The following is a 21,508-nucleotide window of genomic DNA, read 5'->3' on the forward strand; positions in this document are numbered from 1 at the left end:
TAATGTGGACACTTTCTCTTCTCTACTATTTCTCACATCATCCTCACTCGTCACCTCCTTCTCCTTACTTCCTTCTTCTTCTTCTTTTTTTTTTTTGTCTTTTTTTATATTTGTTTCTTCGTCGAAAACTGTTCACTATATTATTTTGAGATGTTTAACAATATTTGTTTATTTTATTAAATCAATGAACAATTCTATACTTAGTTCTTAATTTACTTTCATCATTAATTATAGTCATTTTTGTATTATATTTTTTAAGATGTTGTATTTATTATATTCAAAGGGTGATATAATAAAATCACCATTCTATTTATAGTTTCTTAAGAAGTATGCAAAGTCAATAGTCGACAAGTATTATTGAATAAAGAATTTTTTAATTTAACATGATATTTGAAAAAATAAAATAAAATTTGTGGTCTAAAATAATATTTAGATATTTATATGCCTAAAATTTATTTATTAAGAATAAAATTAATTTTAAAATTAAATTATTTCTAATTATAATAACATAATATTCTTTTTTTTTAAATGAACTAAAAAATACGTAAAAGGGACAAAAGGAGTATTAATTGCTCCTACAAACTTCAACTAATTTTATCTGACGTTTCGACAATTGCAAATATAAATATGCAAAGTTGAAATGGTATTCTCATCGGATAGGATTTTTATTTGACTTTTTAATAAAAGAAAAATCATTTCTCAAATAAATTTAAGATCTTATAGGTCATAATTTTTTGTTTAAAATCAGTTACTTCCTTGTTCACTTTTATTTTTCACAATTAAATTTAATATATTAATTAAAAAATAATAATTAATATAATCATTTTACTAATTGATGTCTAGTATTTTTTAGATTCTAAAAAATAAATTATGAATAATTTATTTTAAAAATACTAACTAAATAAAAAATTTATTTAAAATTGATTGTTGCTTACATTTTCAAGAGCTGCCTTGTTCTTTCATTTGACTTTTTTCTGGCAAAACGAAAAAGACTTTAGCTGTTTTCACATAGAGAAAAATGGCAAACTTTGTTTTACAATACCTCCATTTCCATGGCTTTCTCCTCTTCTTTTCCCTTTTTCTCTGTCCCAATTCCTCATATAATTCCTAACTAGCTAGCTATCCCTTGTTCAATTTCTTTTCTCTCCCCAAATTCAATGGCTCTTTCTTCCTAATGATCCCTCTATTTCCCCTTTCTCCCACAAACATACAGAACGTATGCTGTAATGGATAGTAGGACTGCTTTTTCGGATTCGAATGATATTAGTGGAAGCAGTAGTATATGCTGCATTGGCGGCATGAACGAATCGGAAACTTCACCGGCAGACGTCAATTCCCTCAAACGTCTATCAGAAACACTAGAGTCTATCTTCGATGCGTCTTCGCCGGATTTCGACTTCTTCGCTGACGCTAAGCTTGTGGTTCCAGGCAGTAAGGAAATTCCGGTGCACCGATGCATTTTGTCAGCGAGGAGTCCTTTTTTTAAGAATATATTCTGTGGGAAAGATAGGAAGACGAAGCTGGAACTCAAGGAGCTGATGAAAGAGTATGAGGTCAGTTTTGATGCGGTGGTCAGTGTGCTCGCCTATTTGTATAGTGGAAAAGTTAGGCCTTCACCTAAAGATGTGTGTGTTTGTGTGGACAATGAGTGCTTGCATGTAGCTTGTAGGCCAGCTGTGGCCTTCATGGTTCAGGTTTTGTACGCATCCTTTACCTTTCAGATCTCTCAATTGGTCGACAAGTTTCAGGTAAACTATCAAAAACCCTCCAATATCAATTGTTCTTTTTGTCAATAGAATTGGAACTTTGTAAGTTAGCCAGTTGTATTACTAATGCCCTTAATTTAATGTAATTTTCCTTGCAAAATCTATCTTTATTTACATATGTTTGCCTTTGCATCCTAGGATAGTAATTTTTCTGAGTGAAATGGTGAGAATCTATTAAGTTGCTTACGGAATTTCGAGTATCTCTGAGAGTCACTTGTGAGCTATGTTTTAAGTTTAAATAATAGGTATGATGTATGTGTATCCTTTTTTTTCTTGTACTTTGTTCTTAGTTAAGTCCTCTTGCTTTCGAGAGATTGTAGTTCTTTTTTGACTACTTCGTTTCATATAATTAGAGGTTCACTCCATTCTGGTTTTAACTCCTTTTTTTAATTTTTTTTTTGAGATAAAACTCCTTCAATTATCAGTGTCACATTTATGACTTGAACATTTGGAGGTCTATGTAGGACATGATCAAACCTACTCAAGTGATATCTCTACAACTTTCCCTTCTTGTGGGTACTCGTGATCCTTGCCAGAAAATATTGAGAGTCTAGATACTGCAAATGTATAGCTTTATTCATAGCGTTTATACAATATTTATAAGAGAACAAGTTAGATCAAATAAACTAGTGTATAAATCCCTAATTCTTAGGAGATCCTTGAATCAAGGGATTTCCTCTAAACTATTTTCCTAGAATAATATATTCAATTCCATATTTACAAGAGCAGATTATAATCAAATCTGCCAGCTTATTTGTGGAGCAAATTACAATCAAATCTGTCAGCTCATTGATGGACCAGATTGTGACTAAATCTGCCTACGCATTCGACACCCCCTCAAGTTGGCATGTAAATACCGAACATGCCTAACTTGCTCACAAGGACTCAAAAGTAGTCCTGAAAAGACCTTTTGTGAAAATAACTGCAACTTGTTCAGTTTTTGGAACAAAAGGAATGCACACACTTCGATCTTCAATCTTCTCTTTAATGAAGTGAAGTGTTTGTCCACTTCAACATGCTTTATTGTCAGACTTCATTGTCACAATACAACTTCATTGGAAAACTCATATGTCTTCTTAGTTCTTCCAAAAATCTCATGAGCCACAACATTTCACAAATTATGTGTGCCATGGATCGATACTCAGCCTCAACACTACTTCGAGCTACCACATTTTGCTTCGTACTTCTCCATGCCACTAAATTTCCCCAAACAAAGGTACAATATCCAGATGTAGACCTTCTATCAATAGATGAACCAACCCAATCTGCATTCATATAAGCCTCAATACTTCCTTGCTCATTCTTTTTAAAGAACAACCCTTTTTCAGGAGAACTCTTTAGATACCTTAAGATTCGATACACAGCTTCTTGGTATTCTTCTCATGGTGCATGCATGAAATGACTTACTGGGATCACAACAAAGGAAATATCAGGTCTAGTATGTGACAAGTAAATCAACTTACCCTACCAATCTCTGATCTGGCCCCTATCAATCAATTTTCCTTCCTTTACAAACTTTAGATTTAGATCAATTGGAGTTTTAGTTGGTCTACAACCACTCATTCTTGTTTCTTTTAGCAGATCAAGAACATACTTCCTTTTTTGAGAAGGTAACAGTCTAGTATTATATTCCAAAAAATAAAACCTGAGGTTTACTAATTACAAATAAAAGGAGAGTATCAGGAAGATCTTCAATCCTAAATAACAAAAATTACAAGGTGCCTAAAGCATTCATTACTGATTCTAGATCTTCCATATACTCCTGTTTACACCAAAAATGAAATAAAACCAAGCAATTCATCTTCATCTTCTGGATGCTGTTACTTTTGTTCTGGAAGCATCTGAGGTTCCTCTCTTTCCACACAGACCACCAGATACAGGTGGGGATGATCTTCCATCTTTCTTTATGACCAGAAATGTAGGCAAAGCTACTCCATATCTTCAGGACCTGGACAATATTTCTTGGCATCACCCAAAGTAGGCCCTTCGAATTGATGAAAATGCTCCACAAAATATTAGTGATCCTACAGTGAAGAAAGAGGTGATTGATTGTTTCAGCCTCTTCTCCACACAGGAAACACCTAGGACTCAGTTGGATACCCCTTTTTATGAGGTTCTCCTGAGTCAAAACAACCTGCCTTTCTAGTAGCCAAGTGAAGCAGGACACTTTAGGAGGTATTTTAACTTTCCAGATAAGTTTCCATGGCCAACCAGTAACCTGATGGGTGAAAGAGTTGAACTTTTTGTAAGCTTCCTTCACACTAAAATTTCAATTGTAGTTATGATTCCAAATCAATCCATCTTGGGAGGTAGAGGTTCCTTTGAATTGTTCAAGGATTCCAAAGAAATCTACTAGTCTTTGGATCTCCCAATCATTTAGGGGCCTTCTAAAACTCAAATTCCATCCTTGATTTGACCAAACTTTAGCCACAGTGTCTTTTTGTTGTTGGTTCAGAATGTAGATATCTGGGAAGAGGGTTTTTAGGGAGCCTTGTTCTAATCAGCTGTCCTCCCAGAAGGAGACCTTCATGCCATTTCCTATTCTAATGCTGCAATTTTCTCTTAATTTTGGCCAAAAGTTTCTGATGGCCCTCCAGATGCTAGTTCCATAAGTACTAGTGACCATTTTGGTAGACCAGTGATCCTCCATTTCATACTTCTGCTTGATAAGTTCTTTCCATAGTGCTTGTTCACTGGATGCTAGTCTCCATAGCCATTTCATCATAAGGCTTTGGTTCTGAATCTTCAAATTCCTTACCCCAAGACCTCCTTTTTGTTTGCTCCCAATCAATTCATCCCACTTAACCAAGTGGAATTTCTTAGTGTCACTATTTCCTTCCCATAGGAAATTCCTCCTTATTGCATCAAGTCTGTCAATGACCCCATATGGGATAGGAAAGATAGACATCATGTAGGTAGGCATGGAGTCGAGAACACTATTGATGAGAGTGAGTCTCCCGCCAAGGGAGAGATATTGACTCTTCCAGTTCACCAATCTTCTTTCACACTTCTCGACCACCTCATTCCAGATTCCTGAAGACTTGCTTTCTGCTCCTAGTGGCATGCCCAAATATACAGTTGGTAATTCACCAGTCCTCCCCCCAAGTTCCTTTGTTACACTATAATATTCCTTTATTTGATTGTGCAACTTCCATGCCGAGAAAGTACTTTAGTAAGCCTAAGTCCTTTATCTCAGATTTTGAGGCAAGACGTTTATATATATATTTTTTTTTTTTTTTTTTTTTCAACCACATCATCGTCTGTGAGGAAGATATCGTTGACATACACTATTAGAATTGTTGTTTTCCTTCTAGTGAATGTCAAGTAAACAATTGTGTGATTTGCTTGTCCTTGCACCTATCCTTGCTTCTTTACAACTTGTGTAAATTTTTCGAACAAAGTCCTTGGAGATAATTTTAGACTATAAAGAGATCTTCTAAGCCTACATATCTTTGACTTGTACTTCCCTTCAAAACCTGGAAGGGGGATCCATATAGAGTTCTTCCTCTAGGTGCCCATTCAAGAAAGCATTCTTCACATCCAACTGTTGAAGAGACCCGTCAAGATTTACTGCGATTGTCAACAAAACTCTAATTGAGTTTAGCGTAGCTACTGGAGCAAACATCTCGAGAAAGTCAATGCCATATGTTTGTGTGAATCCCTTAGCTACTAGGCAAGCCTTATACCTTGCTAAGGATCCGTCTGATTTGAATTTGGTGGTGAACACCCATTCACAACCCACTGGTTTCTTTCCCTCTATTAAATCCACCAACTCCCATGTCTTATTTTTTTCAAGAGCTCGCAATTCCTCCAAAATAGCCTCCTTACGGCTTCCACTCAGGAACTCGTAGAGCATCCTGCACATTTTTTGGAATCTCCACACTAGAAAGTTGTGAAGTAAGTGCTGAATAACTAGGAGACAACGTTTTATAGGACACAAACATTGAAATAGGATATTTAGGAGCATTTCTAACACCTTGTGTTTTGCAATAGGTAGGTCCAGAACTGAGGAGCTAGAAATAGAATCGGTTGGAAGATTACCTTGAATACCAGTAAGGTCTTGCGGAACTGACTTTTGGTAGTGTTGAGAATCTCCGGTCTTTTTTCCTTGAGTTCAGTTCCTTTTCGAGTACACTTGTATTTCTTTTGTTTGTTCTCTATTACCCATTTTTATTTTTGTCATTTGAAGGCTCTACAAGTTCAATTTATGAGTTCTTATCATTTAAGTGACTTAGGTCCCTCTCATCTCTTGGATCACACTTATTTATATCTTCTCCTAGATCCCTCACATCAGTATTTGTTATAATATTAGGCTCCTCATTTGCCTGATGTCTAGCTTCCTCAATATCACAAAAAGATGAATCTTCACCTACATGATACTCCCCCCTAAAGATGAGTGATAAAATAGAGTTGGGACTCAAAGAAAGTTAGATCCATTGTGACAATTATCTTCTTAGCATGTGGAGCATAACACTTATATCCCTTTCGACTTGGGGCATATACTACAAAAACACACTTCTTAGCCCGCGGTTCAAGTTCACTACGATTATGAACATGACAAAATGTTGTACAACCAAAAACCTTTAGAGGCAGTTCTGTAGTTAACCTAGAACTAGGAAAACTCTCTCTGATAACTTTAAAAGGTGTTTAAATTCAAGAGGACGAGATGACATCCTATGAATAAGGTAAGTGGCAGTCAAGAAAACCTCTCCCCAAAGGTGTTGTGGAACTTTACTAGTAAACATTAAAGCTCTCGTTACCTCTAAAAGGTGTCTATTCTTTCTTTCGGCAATACCATTTTGTTGAGGTGAATCCGAACAAGAGCTTTGGTGTACTACCCAGTTTTTCTGAAAAGAACTTCCTAATTGTTCATTAAAAAATTCACGACCTTTGGTCACTCTGAAAAATCTTTATTTTCTCATTGAATTGTGTTTCCACCATGAAATAGAAAATCTTAAATACATTTTTATTGTTCCCTGCAGAAGGAGTGTAAGTAGAGAAAAAACAGGAACTTCAGTCATGTGGTAACTAGCTCCTAAATCTATGATCCAAGAATCTGTTTGGTTGGAATTGACACTAAGAAAAGCAGATGATACAATATCTGTTTCAACAAAAAAACAAGAAGAATTATAAGAATTTGGTGCATTTGGACGAAATTGTGGAGATTGAAGGAGTTTGTGCAAAATTTCTAGTTGTTCCCTTGTAAATGGAGACGTTTCTGGAGAAGGTTGCTGCCCTGATCAAAATTGGTTGTTTGAATGGCCTGCTCACTTTGATATTGAAAGCCACGATTATCAACTCTCTTCTTCCAGTTTAGTGGTTTCCCATAAATCTTCCAACATGTTTCACAGGTGTGCCAATGTTTTTTGCAATGATCGCACCATGACCTTTTGTTTTTGTCATCTTCATTCTTCACTCTTACAAGAGCTAAAGAGTTTATAGCAGGTTTTAGTTCAACATTTAAATCAGGTTTTAACATAACTTTCTTCCTAGTTTCCTCTCTCCTAACTTCAGAAAAGGTTTCACAAAGTGAGGGCAAAGGATTTGTTCATAGGATTCGGGACCTGACCTCGTCAAACTCCCAGTTCAATCCTGCTAAAAATGGAAAACTCTCTCATTTTCTTCCCCTTTTTGCTTTCACACTATTCACAGAACATTGTCATTCATCATTTTAACACTGGTCTAACTCCTGCCACAAAGACACCATTTCATTATAATAAGCAATGACTTCCTTCTCACTTTGCTTAGCTTGCCATGGTTTAATTTTTAACTAAAAAAATTGAGAGGTATTTTCTACATCAGAATATGTCTCTCTAACGGCTTCACACACATCTTTAGCAGTGGCAAAAGAGATGAGATTTACCTAAGGCTGGTTCCATGGAATTTATTAACCAAGCAATCACGAGTGAATTCTCTGATCTCTAGGAGTTCATCTTTAGGTCTCCGACTCCCAGCTTTTACATCTCTCCGGTCAGATGTCCTATCTTTCCACGACTATCGACTGCAAGCTTTACGGACTGTGCCCATTCTAGATAGTTCTTCCCATTTAATTGATGAGAAATTGATTGGAAGGGCATGTGAGAAGCATTGCCTCCTTGTGTCATCAGATTTTCTGTAGGAGCTTTCAGAGAAGAACTTTTGTCTTCTGTTGATGTTCCAGAAAGATGCTTTCCATGAAAGGCTGGTTTGTCCATATGATACTAGGGGAAAAAGTCCCGCTCTGATACCATGAAAGTTTAGACATGCAAAGTATATCTTTATTCATAGCGTTTGTACAGTATTTATAAGAGAAAAAGTAAGATCAAATAAACTAATCAACCCCTAATTCTTTTTTTTTTTTATGACAAGGGAAACCCGCAACCGCTATCCTTTGGTTGCGCACAGGGTAAAACCCCTGCTCCTATGCAATAGCTCGCAAACCACATAGGAGAGGTAACCTGCACTAGGCAAGCCTGGTGCGACGAGCTCGACCCAGAAGGCAAACCCCTTGCTTTCGCTGGCAAGGGGTTTCGAACTTGAAACCTCCAACATGGAAGTCCCAAGCTCAAACCACTGGGCCACCCCGAAGGGTAATCAACCCCTAATTCTTAGGAGATCCTTGAAAGGGATTTCAAACTATTTTCCTAGAATAATATATTCTATCCCATATTTATAGAAGCGGATTATAATCAAATCTGCTAGCTTATTTGTGGAGCAAATTGCAATCAATCGGCCAGCTCATTGATGGAGCAGATTATAACTATATCTGTCAACTCATTCGACAATTATCATTATACTTTTGTCCAATTTTATATGATTACACATTTATCATACACCCTCATTTCTTTGACATTCATCTTACCGGTGTGTTGAGCTTTAGAGGTCCAACTCTTACTTCTATATAACATTACTGGTCTCACAACATTCTATAAAGCTTGGTTCCACTTTTTGGTATTTTTCTACCGCATGACACTCAACAGTCCATTTAATTGTTCTATTTAAATTATATGTTATGTTTTTGAAGTCACTTTCCTGGAAAATTAAGTCTAGATATCTGAAATGATCGTTAGGCACCATTATAACTCACATATAATCTTATTTGAGCATCATTCCTCTCAAACGGGACTAGATTTGCATCACAGATACCCTTTCTTCTACTTATTCTAAATCACTGACTATTGATATTTATTATAAAATCTTACTATCTAAAGTGTTTCTCTGTGATTCCTACTTTTGATTTACTCGTAACTTATTTAATCAATTAAAACAATATCATCTATGGCATGCATCAGGAAATCTCATTCTATATGACATTTATTTGTTCATTTATAACTAGAATAAAGAAGTATTTTCTCACGGACAATCTGAGGTGTAAACACATAGATAAGAAAAACTCTTCACTCTCTCTTCTGACTATTCTTACACTTGCGAGTGCTCTCTCACATATATCCTGTATGTCATTTATTTATTTGAAATTCATTCCTATCTTCTCAAGTACCCAACAAAGGACTTCTTTTTGCACATTATCATATGTCTTTCTAAGTTAATGGACATGAATCATGACGTGGTGATATTCTTCCTTCTCAGTAAATTTGTATCAATTTTCTTAGCAAAATTATAACCTTTCTTTTTGCGTGTAATAAGTAAAAATTAGCTAAAACTAAATCATAACGGAAGACCAACTCTAGAGTACCTTCCTTTCTTTATCCGAAATACCATAACCAAATGGTCCTTGTCCTTGGTCTAAACTATCACTTGGTCTACCCATATGTCCATTCAGATCTTTCCTAATAAAGATCTATTGGTCATTTGAGATCCTTTAGACCATATCTTCTCAAAAGTGAGTTTTAGTTTTACCATCTCATTCTTTTTGCGGAGTGTAAATACTAAGGGGCCGTTAGAGTTATGCAGGTATTAGTTACGCAGGGGTTAGTTATGTAGGTATTCGTTATGCAGGGTTTAGTTATGCAAGTATTAGTTATGCAGGGTTTAGTTATGTGGCTATTAGTTATGCGAGTATTAGTTAATTAGGTGTTATTTAGTTTTGTAGAGATTACATTACATGAATGATTAACTATTGAATATTGATTTTAATATAGATTAATATATATTATTTACAAATAAAATAAGTAAGCAAATAGTATAAATTCTCCTTAAAAAAATAAAGAAAGGAATTTTCTTTATATTTAACTAGGAATTCTGTGTTATTTTCTCTTTGTTTTTTTAATGTTTAAAGCTTATAAAAATAAACTACTATTAATATATTTCAAGTACATTATACTATCCTATTTTATATAATGTAAATTTCTGTCAATATGATGCATGTGTTGTTTGTACATTTTTAGTATACCAAATATATAAATTATATATAAATTCACATTCTAAATAAAAAATTAATACATGATAATTAAATATGTGGATATATTTAGTAATATATAATGCAAATATATAATTAGCATATGCGCTATCAAAATTATACATTCCTATTCATAATATTAATAAATATTTATATTTTGATTTTAAATGAAAACAAATAAAAAGTCATTTGTATACAAAAAGAAATAAGAAACAAAAATACTTGGGAAAATAGAATAGCTATGTAAAATTTTCAATAAAAAAAGATTTAAAAATAAATTAATAGGGATAAGTGTGTAATTTATCTTTTTAATACATGTATAACTAATACCCACATAACTTATTCCACCTTCTATCTTGCATAACTTATACATAGATTCCCTCACAAGTTATGTAGGTATTAATTATGTAGGATTACAAAAAACGCAACCAAACACTATATAAAATTAATACATGAATAACTTTTATACAATATTCAGAACTTCTCAACCAAACATAGTATAAGTCATGTTGACTTTTCAACCTAATAAAAAACTTTTACCAAACATAGTAAAACAAATACAATGTTTTATACATGAATAACATGCCTTCTTATACAGTAACCAAACGGCCCCTAATGGTGTTAATTGTCTTCCAGATTAGTTATTAGTTGACATTCCATCTTCATTAATAAAAGGGTCGGTTTTAGATTGCCTTTTGTGGGAAAGAATGAGGGATTATATTGCTCTGTATGACGGCATTATTTCTTTATAGAAAAAACAGCCATGTGTGTTGAGGCACACATCTACGACCGATAGCCAATTTGGCCAAGTTTCTGCAAAGCCGAAAGTGTTTTTTGTTAAAAGAGAAGTTCTTATTTTAGAGAATTGAGAGGTTTGACTAATCTTTTAGGAAAAAAGATAAGTGATTTTGAGTAGTAGCAGGAGTTGTATATTGAAAAGCTAAAAATGCCGCTTTTCCCAAGAAGCATTTTTGGAACCATGGCCAAGCACAATTTTCTGATCTTATATTGGCAAAAATGGTTTTCACAATGATTTGCCAAACACAAAATGCTACTCTCCAAAAGTACTTTCTCGTGTCGAAAAGTACTTCTGACAAAAAACACTTCTCAACATAAGCAGATTTTAGAAGTTTGGTCAAACAGGTTATGAATCTCCTTACGTAAAATTGGGGAACATTATATCTTTTCTCAGTTAGATTAATAGAAGGACACTTAGCAAAACCTTATTCACTTTGCGATCATGCGATATATGTTGTTGACAAGTCAGTTTCTTGTGAAATTCCTTAGTTATCACGATTTATCATGTATGCATTACTACACTACTAACTGTACTGGCGACTAATATATCTTTCCTAATGTTACATTGCATGTTTCCTTTCCTTTGCAGAGACACCTATTGGATATTCTTGACAAAGCTGCAGCAGACGATGTAATGATGGTTTTATCCGTTGCAAACATTTGCGGTAAAGCATGTGAAAGATTGCTTTCAAGCTGCATTGAGATTATTGTCAAGTCTAATGTTGATATCATAACCCTTGATAAGTCCTTGCCTCATGACATCGTAAAACAAATCACTGATTCACGTGCTGAACTTGGTCTACAAGGGCCTGAAAGCAATGGTTTTCCTGATAAACATGTTAAGAGGATACATAGGGCATTGGACTCTGATGATGTTGAGTTACTAAGGATGTTGCTTAAAGAGGGGCATACTACTCTCGATGATGCATATGCTCTCCACTATGCTGTAGCATATTGCGATGCAAAGACTACAGCAGAACTTTTAGATCTTTCACTTGCCGATGTTAATCATCAAAATCCTAGAGGATACACGGTACTTCATGTTGCTGCCATGAGGAAAGAGCCTAAAATTATAGTGTCCCTTTTAACCAAAGGAGCTAGACCTTCTGATCTGACATCTGATGGCAAAAAGGCACTTCAAATTGCTAAGAGGCTCACTAGGCTTGTAGATTTTACCAAGTCTACAGCGGAAGGAAAATCTGCTCCAAAGGATCGGTTATGCATTGAGATTCTGGAGCAAGCAGAAAGAAGAGATCCACTACTAGGAGAAGCTTCATTATCTCTTGCTATGGCAGGCGATGATTTGCGTATGAAGCTGTTATACCTTGAAAATAGAGGTAGGATGTCATGTTTCTGCTTACTTCTCTTATAGTTATACTCTTGTTTTTTAAGATCCAGGCCATTGTATATGATCTTCCACATAGTTTGCTCCTGCTCCTCTTCTGACAGCCTATCATTAGAATTTCATATTTAATGACCAGTATTATTTGCTATGGAAGTTTTAAGTGATATTTTGATATGTCTAATGGAGAACAAATTGAGGATGAGTTATACTACTATGTAACGACACATGGAGGATGACATATACTGTAGTGTCATAACAAATGAAGGATGAGATATGCTATAGTTTAATATTTCTCAGTTACCCTATAGAATTCTTCATATAGTATGCAGGGGATGGGTGGGAAGAAAACTTGAAGATATGCTTTTCTTAATCTAGAAGTAGCGTAGGATACATATCATGTTGCATGCAATTCACGATTGCGAGGTCAGTACCTATGAATCGGGGTGGTTTCTTTGTTTGATAATCTTCATCCCTCTACTCTCTCACTCTAGCTTTAGACATTTATCCATGTCCAAGGAATGGGGAGGTAATGTTCTGTTAAAAGTGCAGACAATTCACCCCCACCTGCTTCAACTCAAGTCTGGTATTAGGATTGACCTTATGTCCCTCCATTTTTTTCTTCTTTCTTTAATTTGATAACGGATGACCTTATGTCTCTCTTTTCCCCCTCGTATGTTATAGATCTCCCAGTTTGCTATAAATTCATTTGTGATCTCATGATGAAGAACTTTTTGCTCTCTATGTTGCATTACTCACACTCCCATCTTTTACCATTCCTAAGCCCATTCTGATGATTATCCCGATACGTTGGGATGAGTCTCTTTAATTTGCTTCCCTATATGAAATTATTGTTAAGAACATTCTGTTTCTGTTTATTGTCCATACTTAATTTAGAAGAAATATTTGTTTCAGCTTATTGTCCATCCAACTCTCTTCGAGAATAGCATTTGTCATTGTATCATGCTTTTTCCATCCTAGTATGCCCACACATCCATCTCAGCGTCCTCATCTTCACAACTTTCATCTTCTAAACGTGGGAGTTCTTGATCGGCCAACCCTCCAGCCCATACAACATAGTCGGTCTAACCACTGCTCTATAGTGCCTTTAAGTTTTGGGAGTACCTTCTTATCACACAAGACTTCGGATGCAATCCTCTATTTCATTCACCTTGCACTAATACGACATGTGACATCATTGTCAATCTCCCCATTTCCTTTGGATAATAAACCCAAGATACTTGAAACTTTCTCTCTTTTGAATGACATGTGTATCGAGATTCACTTCCATGCCAGCCTCATGCATTACATCACTGAACTTTCACTCCAAGTATCCTGTCTTGGTTCTACTCAATTTGAACCCTTTAGACTCCAAGGTGTTCCTCCAAACCTCCAGCTTAGCATTAACTCCGTTCCGGGTCCCGTCAATCAGAAATGTCACCTGCAAATAACATATGCCATGGCACCTCTCCTTGGATATGCCATATCAATTCATCCATCATTAACACAAACAAGAACGGGCTAAGAGTTGATCGCTGATGCAACCCCATCACACTAGGGAAGTGCTCTGGGTCACCTCCTGTTGTCCTTAGTCGGGTTTTGGCTCTATTATACATGTCTTTGATTGCCTTAGTGCACGCCACAAGTACACCTTTAGCCTCCAAGCATCTCCATTATGTTTAAAGGTAAAATAAATTAATCCCTTTTAAGCAAAAACAGGTGATACATTTGTCAGGAAATTTTTAAAGGTGCCATATGGTTTTCTTCTCATAGTTTAAATTTGTGACGCATGATATCCTTGACATTTTGTGATAATATACAAAACTTGCTCAAGGTTATGGCCTGAAGTGCAAGGTTATTTTTCCTTCTAAACTAAGATAATTGCTAAAATAAGAAAAAACAACCGATTTCACTTTCCCTTCCTTATCCTTCTTTTTCTCCTTCCTTCAACAACATACCTAGTGTAATCCCACAAGTGGGGTCTGGGGAGTGTAGAGTGTATGCAGACCTTACCCTTATAATTTGATATTTGTCAGATATGAGATAATATTTTACTTAAGAACTTATTACTTCAACTATTCTAACTTTGGCATTCAAACACTAACATTAAACATTCTGATGCACCCCACAAACTAAAAATAGAGACCAAAATGAACTTGCCTATTTTAAAACAACAACAACATACCCAATGAAATCCCACTAGGTGGGGTCTGGGGAGGGTGGGGAGGGTAGAGTGTACGCAGACCTTACCACTACCTCATGGAGGTAGAGAGGCTATTTCTGAAAGATAATTTATTTTAAAACAGAGAAAAATAAATAGTTATGGGATAATTGTTGGAGTAGTAGCCGTCTTGTATTCATGAAATGTCTATTAAGCAATACATCTTTGGCTAGTTCATAAACACATGGTATTAGAGCTTCTACGATATCTTAATGCAGACTAAAATTCACCTCCCACATAGTAGAGGTTGGCCTTATGATGCAAATCCAGCCAAAGTTTCTTTTACTTTTCATAACTTTACTGTTCTGGCCCTTCTGAACGGCCTCTTTAGCAGTATTACTCCTAGTTTTTTAGGACCATTTGAGCGCACAACATGCATTTTAAATGACCCTTTGGTAGTATTGCACTCCTTTCATTGGTTGTTAAGATAGCATGGTGGTTCTTTTCAATTCCCTGCCTATTTTTGCTGATTGGGCTGATGGCACTGTGCTTTTTCTGGTGATTGTTCTGCTGGGGTACCTATTTCGATGGCACTGCCTCTTTCCGGCCATTTTTCATCAAATTCAGTCAGATCTCCTAATTCACTTTTTATCACTTTCAGACCCTTTCTCTATTTTTTCTTTTCTCTAAATGTCTTGTGGCTTCTTTCATTTGTTTGATATGTTTTATTGAGCTTTGATACCCTGCGAGAAATAGAGAGAAAATGTAATGTCTTGATGATATGGTAAATTCAAGATTCCTATTTGTAGGTGTCAGGTAGATTAAACATGATGTTTGTCCTATGGGAAATGATATCTAATTTAGGAACTTTAACATTCTAAAAATCAACAACTTCACACTCTTCACTGTCAGTTTGTGTTACTTTTTCATTGTTATCTACTTATCGTCTTCTTTCTCTTCCATACCTATGAAACATAAAGAAGGGCAGATAAATGAAATTTACTCTCTTCAGTTTCTCCTTTCAGAATTTATTATCATTTCCTAATTTCTGTTACATTTATCATATTTTTAAATGAGGGGGGTTATTTTAGTCCTGGGGGAAGTGGGGTTGCAGGGATAATAGTTTGGAACCTTTGTTGCTCGGACTCTCCAAAATTATTGTTGCACCCATGTCAAATCCTTCCAAAACGATTACTTTTGGAGGATCCGGAGAATCCAAGCAACATTATTTGGAACTAGCCCAACTTCATTTAAAATGTGTAACTCACAAGTCCCAATGTTACTAGTTTGGAAGGAAAACTTAACAGTTTCACTCCGACCTTATAAAGGATATTCTTAATGTTTGCAGAACGGATGCTGCTTATGTTTGATATACTTAAATTAGACCTATTTTACCTTTTTTTTTATAAAGGAGATGTTCTTTCATTTCCAAAGGAGGTCACAAAGTTGTCCTTTAATGGGTGGGTGGTCAAATGACCTTTGATTATGGTTAATGAACTATTTGTTTTAGTGAAAAGGAAATAGTAAACCATTATACTGAAGATTGACTAGTTGATTGTCTTTCAGTTGGTCTGGCTAAACTCCTTTTTCCCATGGAAGCAAAAGTTGCAATGGACATTGCTCAAGTTGATGGCACGTCTGAATTCCCCCTGGCTAGCATGAGGAAGAAGATAGCTGATGCACAGAGGACAACGGTGGATTTGAATGAGGCTCCTTTCAAGATGAAAGAGGAGCATTTGAATCGGCTTAGGGCTCTCTCTAGAACTGGTAAAGATATTTTCAGCTACATATATCACCAAATCCTCATTCTTTATGTTTCTCGCTTTTTCTATCTTGATCTGTGTACTCTTAGCATATGAATTTTGAGCCCAGTGGTTTCCCTCTTTTTCTGATTTTTATTATATTTGATTCTTGTGGTGGTGTGTGTGTGGGTGGGGGGGGGGGGGGGGGGAGGGGTATCAGAAAGTCATATTCTCCCTATATGATATAAATGGACTAGAGCAATTTCAGGGTCAAAATGTTCTCTTTACTTCCTGAAAACAATTAGGCTGCTTGATTGTATACTGAATGGAGTAAAACAAAATCACTTTATTCTTCCCCATCTCCTCCCCCAAGCATTTTTCTACTTCCAGCCCATTTTGTCTTTTGGTCCAAGCAAACATTGCTACATTAAGCATTTGAATTTCTGAATCTTGAGCTTTAAAGTCCTGGTGTGGTTGAAAATAAAGCGTCGTGTACTTGCAGTGGAACTTGGAAAACGGTTCTTTCCACGTTGTTCAGAAGTTCTAAATAAGATCATGGATGCTGATGACTTGTCTGAGATAGCTTACATGGGGAATGATACAGCAGAAGAGCGTCAACTGAAGAAGCAAAGGTACATGGAACTTCAAGAAATTTTGTCTAAAGCATTCACGGAGGATAAAGAAGAATTTGCTAAGACTAACATGTCCTCATCTTGTTCCTCTACATCTAAGGGAGCAGATAAGCCCAATAATCTCCCTTTTAGGAAATAGATTTTGTATTAGGAGATATGAGGAAGAAACATAGGACTCTTTTTTTCTTTTCATCATTTGATGCGTTATACATACAAACACATGTACCATAAACTTGTATTGTGAAAAAAAGATTTAAATTTTATTACTAGTTGAGAAGCAATCATTTGAAAGTGAAAAAATAAACAAAATAAAAGGAGAAGGTGAGAACACGTAGGTATTGCAGTTGAGATTTGGCTTCTACTCTTTTTGGAAAGGTGACAGGATCTAGAAAGGCATTATGTCCATGATTAATCTGGTCACTTGCTCCTTTTGGCAAATGGGACCCTCCCCCCCCCACAAAACCTAGAAGATAAGATATGTAACAATTGTTAATATTATTATTATTATTATGAGTTAATGACTAATAATTGTTGATTTTGTGGCTCTAATTTACACACTTCATGTATGGTTTTGGCTGAAGTTTCCAGTTAAAAGGTTGCTGCATTTTAAAGCCATACAGTTGTATCATTCTGGAATAGGCTAAAAGATAGGATTACAGATTATTCATAATGTCAAAAATTAGGGAACAGGCACCTATCTTGTCTGCTATTACTGACTTGGCTCATTATTCTCCAAGTTACTTCTAATTTACTATGCCTGAAATTCTAGGCTAGGCTCTAGCCTGTGATGAGATGATAAGTATTCTTCAATTCGAACTCTTTGTTCCGGAAGTTCTTTGGATTTGGTGGAGAGCACTTTAACCTCAAAATGAAACTCTTTTGTGCAAATTCAAATTTAAATTAATTGGATCACAAAGCGGTTATATAAGTGGGAAAAAAAAAAATAACTGAATGGCAACATTATCATAAAAAAATACACATGTATCTCTCAACCCTTAATATACATGTTACAAACCATTTTCTTAGTGATTTCAAAATCACTAAAATTATTTATACTTAATATGTTAAAGTGACAGAGTAAAAATAAGAAATTGTTTTTGAAATAGTAGACAAGAATGAACAAAGAGAGTGATTTGAGATGACTATTTATAGTAGAGAAAATTGAATAAATGACATTTATGATAGTAAGATGAACAACAAATAAAAAACAAAGAGTTTTTTTTTTTTTTTTGAAATTTATGAAGTTGGATAAGATGAATTATCTTTGATTATACTTTTTCTAAAAAAAGGAGGAAACAGAACACTTTATTTGAAATTTGAAACACTCGAAAATGTAGAATCAACTTTAAATTAGATATGGGAAATTCAACAACTATGTACTAATTTTTAAGTAACAACAAAAAATTATTTATTAAAAAATAAGTGAATAATTCACAAATAAAAATGCAACACATAACATAAAGGAGGTCCAATATTTTACATTTTATTGCAGTACGTGTTAAAAAAATTCAAGTTCCGTTACTTTTCTTATGCCTCTGGATGGCCCCGGGATGGTTAAAGAAGCCAGAAGTATATGAGGGACCCCATCCTGCATTCCAATGCGTCTTTTGAGTTTAGGCTTCCGAGCCAGAAGTATGAGGGATCTTATCCCGCACCAATGCGGCCTCAACCCTCTTTTCCAAGTATGAGGGACCTTATCCCGCACCAATGCAGCCTCAACCCTCTTTTCCATGAGGGGGATGAATGCAGCCTCACCCTCTTTTCCAAGTATGAGGGACCTCATCCCGCACCAATGCAGCCTCAACCCTCGGAAACAGAAACTGCTTTGCAGAACCATATTGTGGAAAACATCATCAATTGTATAGTATAACCTAAAACCTTTGCAGAATCATTTTGTGGAAAATTATTTCATTTAATTTCTCCAACGTTTATCGATTAAATAACATCCCCTCAATAATGGAGGGTAACAAATAAGGTGGGAGGGAGACCAACTACATATATACATCAAAGGTGAGAAACTGTATTAGTACTGCTAAAGCAGGAAGAAAAGACCATATTATATATGCATGAAACTAACATTCATATTCTGGTTCTACATTAATATTAATATTCTCCTCTGCTGCACCAAACCCCTATCAAACTAATTTGTTTTCTTCATCTTCTGTAAAAACCTTTATACATTGTTAGTTACTACCAACTGATAAACATTCATTGTGATCTTCTTATGCTAACTAGTTGTTGGACCATCGCTAATTTAAGGCATACACTTGCACTCGGATGGGTTAGAGATCAAATCCTCAAGTTCAAGAACTATCTCACTTTGATACTTATCTGTTTCTGCTCCATTCTCACAAATCATGTCATCTTCCATCAGCTTCTCCCACAATATATAGTTCTCAGATACCATCTCTGGGCTGCTGTTATTATTTCCCTTACCTTTTTGTTCCTCAACTGGACTGTTCGATGATTCATCACAAGAGAAAAGTGTTTGTATCTCCGACTTAATTGTTGTGTACTCCTCTTGATTTTCATCACTACACAACCTTCTCTTTTTGGTCCCATTCTCTACCGTTGTAGTCTTCCCCCCCTGTTTCATCTTCTCAATCAGATGTTGAACAAACATAGGGTTGTTGAACGTTTTCGCCATGAAGATCACCATATATTTTTGTTTAGTTTCACTGTTCTGTAACCTCTCCTTCATAGTAGCTAAATACGTATCAGTGCTCTCTTGTTGTTGTTTTAGCTTCAGAATTTCCATTTTCAATGTGTTGTGATCCTTTTTCAGCTTTTCTATCTCCGCCGCTTCAGTTCCATCCTTGCAACAACCTCCTACCCAAGATTTTGCTGCTCCTCCTCCTCCTCCTCCTCCTCCTTGTTGAGGATACTGCTTTCTTCTCTTGATATTTACCAGCAAATGCTTCTTCCCTTTCTGAAAACCCTCATTCGCAAATTCCCATCTATCTGAATCAATTTTCCTGAAACGCTACAAACCCACAAACTCAAAATGTTAAAAAAAACACCATAATCAAATACAAATTAACAAAAAAAACAGTGAACGGAACTAGCTACAAACCCGATTACTTTTGCAATTATTGAATTTTAAAACCCAATTATTAACCTTTGGCATCGTCATTATAAAATTCAACAAATTCTAGGTACACCCAAATTACAAATTCACAAAAGAAAATTGAGTTTACTTTCAAAATTAGAACAAGCAGATACTGATCAAGTACAAATTGTAGTTGATTAATTAAGCAAAAAAGGCCAACTTACATAGGTATTAAGCTGGCGGATAAAGCTAGAGAAGTTGTTGTGCTTAAAGTGTTTAGGTAGAAGATGAATTGAAAATTTGTGAGGATCCCAAACAACAAAGCTGTTTTGATTGTTACTCCATGAGATTATAGAGTCTGTATTTGGATCATCCACCATTTCAAACGTCTTCTTCAAAAACGGAGGTGGACCTACATCACGTAACCCATCCAAAGGCTTTGGCAATGAACAAGTAAAATCCCCAATAATGTCATCTTCATCAATAAATATAACTGGTTCTTCTTTCACCTCTAGTACTACTCCACCATTAACATTCTTCTCATTCTCATTCACATCAATCACCATGGTTTTATCCTCTCTCATTGTCTCCTCTTCCATAACTGTTGAGTACAAAATTGGGTTTCTTTCTTTTGGGAGAATATATATATAAAGGATGTATAGTTGGGGGAAGCGGTGAGCTGAGAGGTGTGTGGAAAATTGAGCAAATAAATAAAAGCGATGTGTAACGGACCGTTTCAGACCATCTTGCCATTTGGATCTCTCATTTCTTTTTTCCACGTCACTCACTCCCTCAATTTTTATCAATATGTTTCTTTCACCCACACCCTTTATATATACTTCGTCCTTACTCTTTTTTTAAAAAAAAAAATTATTATTATATATAATATTACGGAAAAAAATAACTCTTGATGTTAAAATACAAATTATATCTATTTAAATGAAATGATATAAATTAATATAGTATTATATTACAAATGTGTTACTCCTTATTTATTGTATTTTACTTGATACTTGATACATGTAATAGAAAGAAAACTAATAGCGCATATGGTATTCAATATATTTATAAAAAAAAAATGTGTTACTCCTTATTTATTGTGTCGTATTACTTTATCCATTTGGGGTCTATTAGAAAGTTTTTATTTATGTTTAGGGCCTTTAGAGTAAAAGAAAAAGAAGCAAGAAAGGGGCAAAAGCAAACTTTATCCGGTTTATGAAAATCAAATACTCCCTCCGTCCCTATTTAGTTGTCCATATTTCCTTTTTTAGTTGTCCCTATTTAGTTGTCCATTTTGACAAATCAAGAAAGGACAACAAATTTTTTCCTATTATACATTTATTTACACTTCTTGAAAATTGTAAAAGTGTATGTTGTTTCCCTCCAATTTATTTCACTTGAATTCAAAGAAGTGGTTGTAATTTTGAAGAGAAAGGTTGTCATAAGGGTAAAATTGTAACTTCACTGTGCTAATCATTGTTGCCTTAATCTGTGTGTCATTTTTAAAGTGGACAACTAAAAAGGGACGGAGGGAGTACAAACAACAAAAGAGTAGTCAGTCAGGTGTCTGTGTTGGCAGATTGCTACGTTAGTAGTGCAGGCAAACAGATGCCAGGTGGCATACATTTTTTTCCACTTTAAACAGGACCATTACATTATGGGGCCCACAACCGAGTGCTTGTA

At 35.3% G+C, this 21,508-nt stretch overlaps 2 protein-coding genes across 2 annotated transcripts; one reads left to right on the plus strand and one right to left on the minus strand.

Annotated features, from left to right (window-relative positions):
* Positions 1-941: 941 nt before the first annotated feature.
* Positions 942-17,057, plus strand: LOC125821338 (BTB/POZ domain and ankyrin repeat-containing protein NPR1). Its single transcript, XM_049500778.1, has 4 exons — positions 942-1,748; positions 11,489-12,236; positions 15,969-16,169; positions 16,647-17,057. The coding sequence occupies exons 1-4, from the start codon at positions 1,227-1,229 to the stop codon at positions 16,913-16,915; spliced, it is 1,740 nt and encodes a 579-aa protein (XP_049356735.1). The 5' UTR covers positions 942-1,226; the 3' UTR covers positions 16,916-17,057.
* Positions 17,058-19,028: 1,971 nt separating this feature from the next.
* Positions 19,029-20,416, minus strand: LOC125821352 (heat stress transcription factor A-2-like). The gene is made up of 2 exons (XM_049500781.1): positions 20,050-20,416; positions 19,029-19,759 (listed from the first exon to the last, which is right to left on the minus strand). Exons 1-2 carry the CDS (start codon positions 20,407-20,409, stop codon positions 19,031-19,033), a joined length of 1,089 nt encoding a protein of 362 aa, XP_049356738.1. The 5' UTR covers positions 20,410-20,416; the 3' UTR covers positions 19,029-19,030.
* Between the last annotated feature and the right edge of the window lie 1,092 nt (positions 20,417-21,508).

This window comes from Solanum verrucosum, unplaced genomic scaffold (assembly GCF_900185275.1).
Source record: "Solanum verrucosum unplaced genomic scaffold, falcon-dt-bn FXZP01000305.1, whole genome shotgun sequence".
In the NCBI taxonomy this organism is placed as follows: Eukaryota; Viridiplantae; Streptophyta; class Magnoliopsida; order Solanales; family Solanaceae; genus Solanum; species Solanum verrucosum.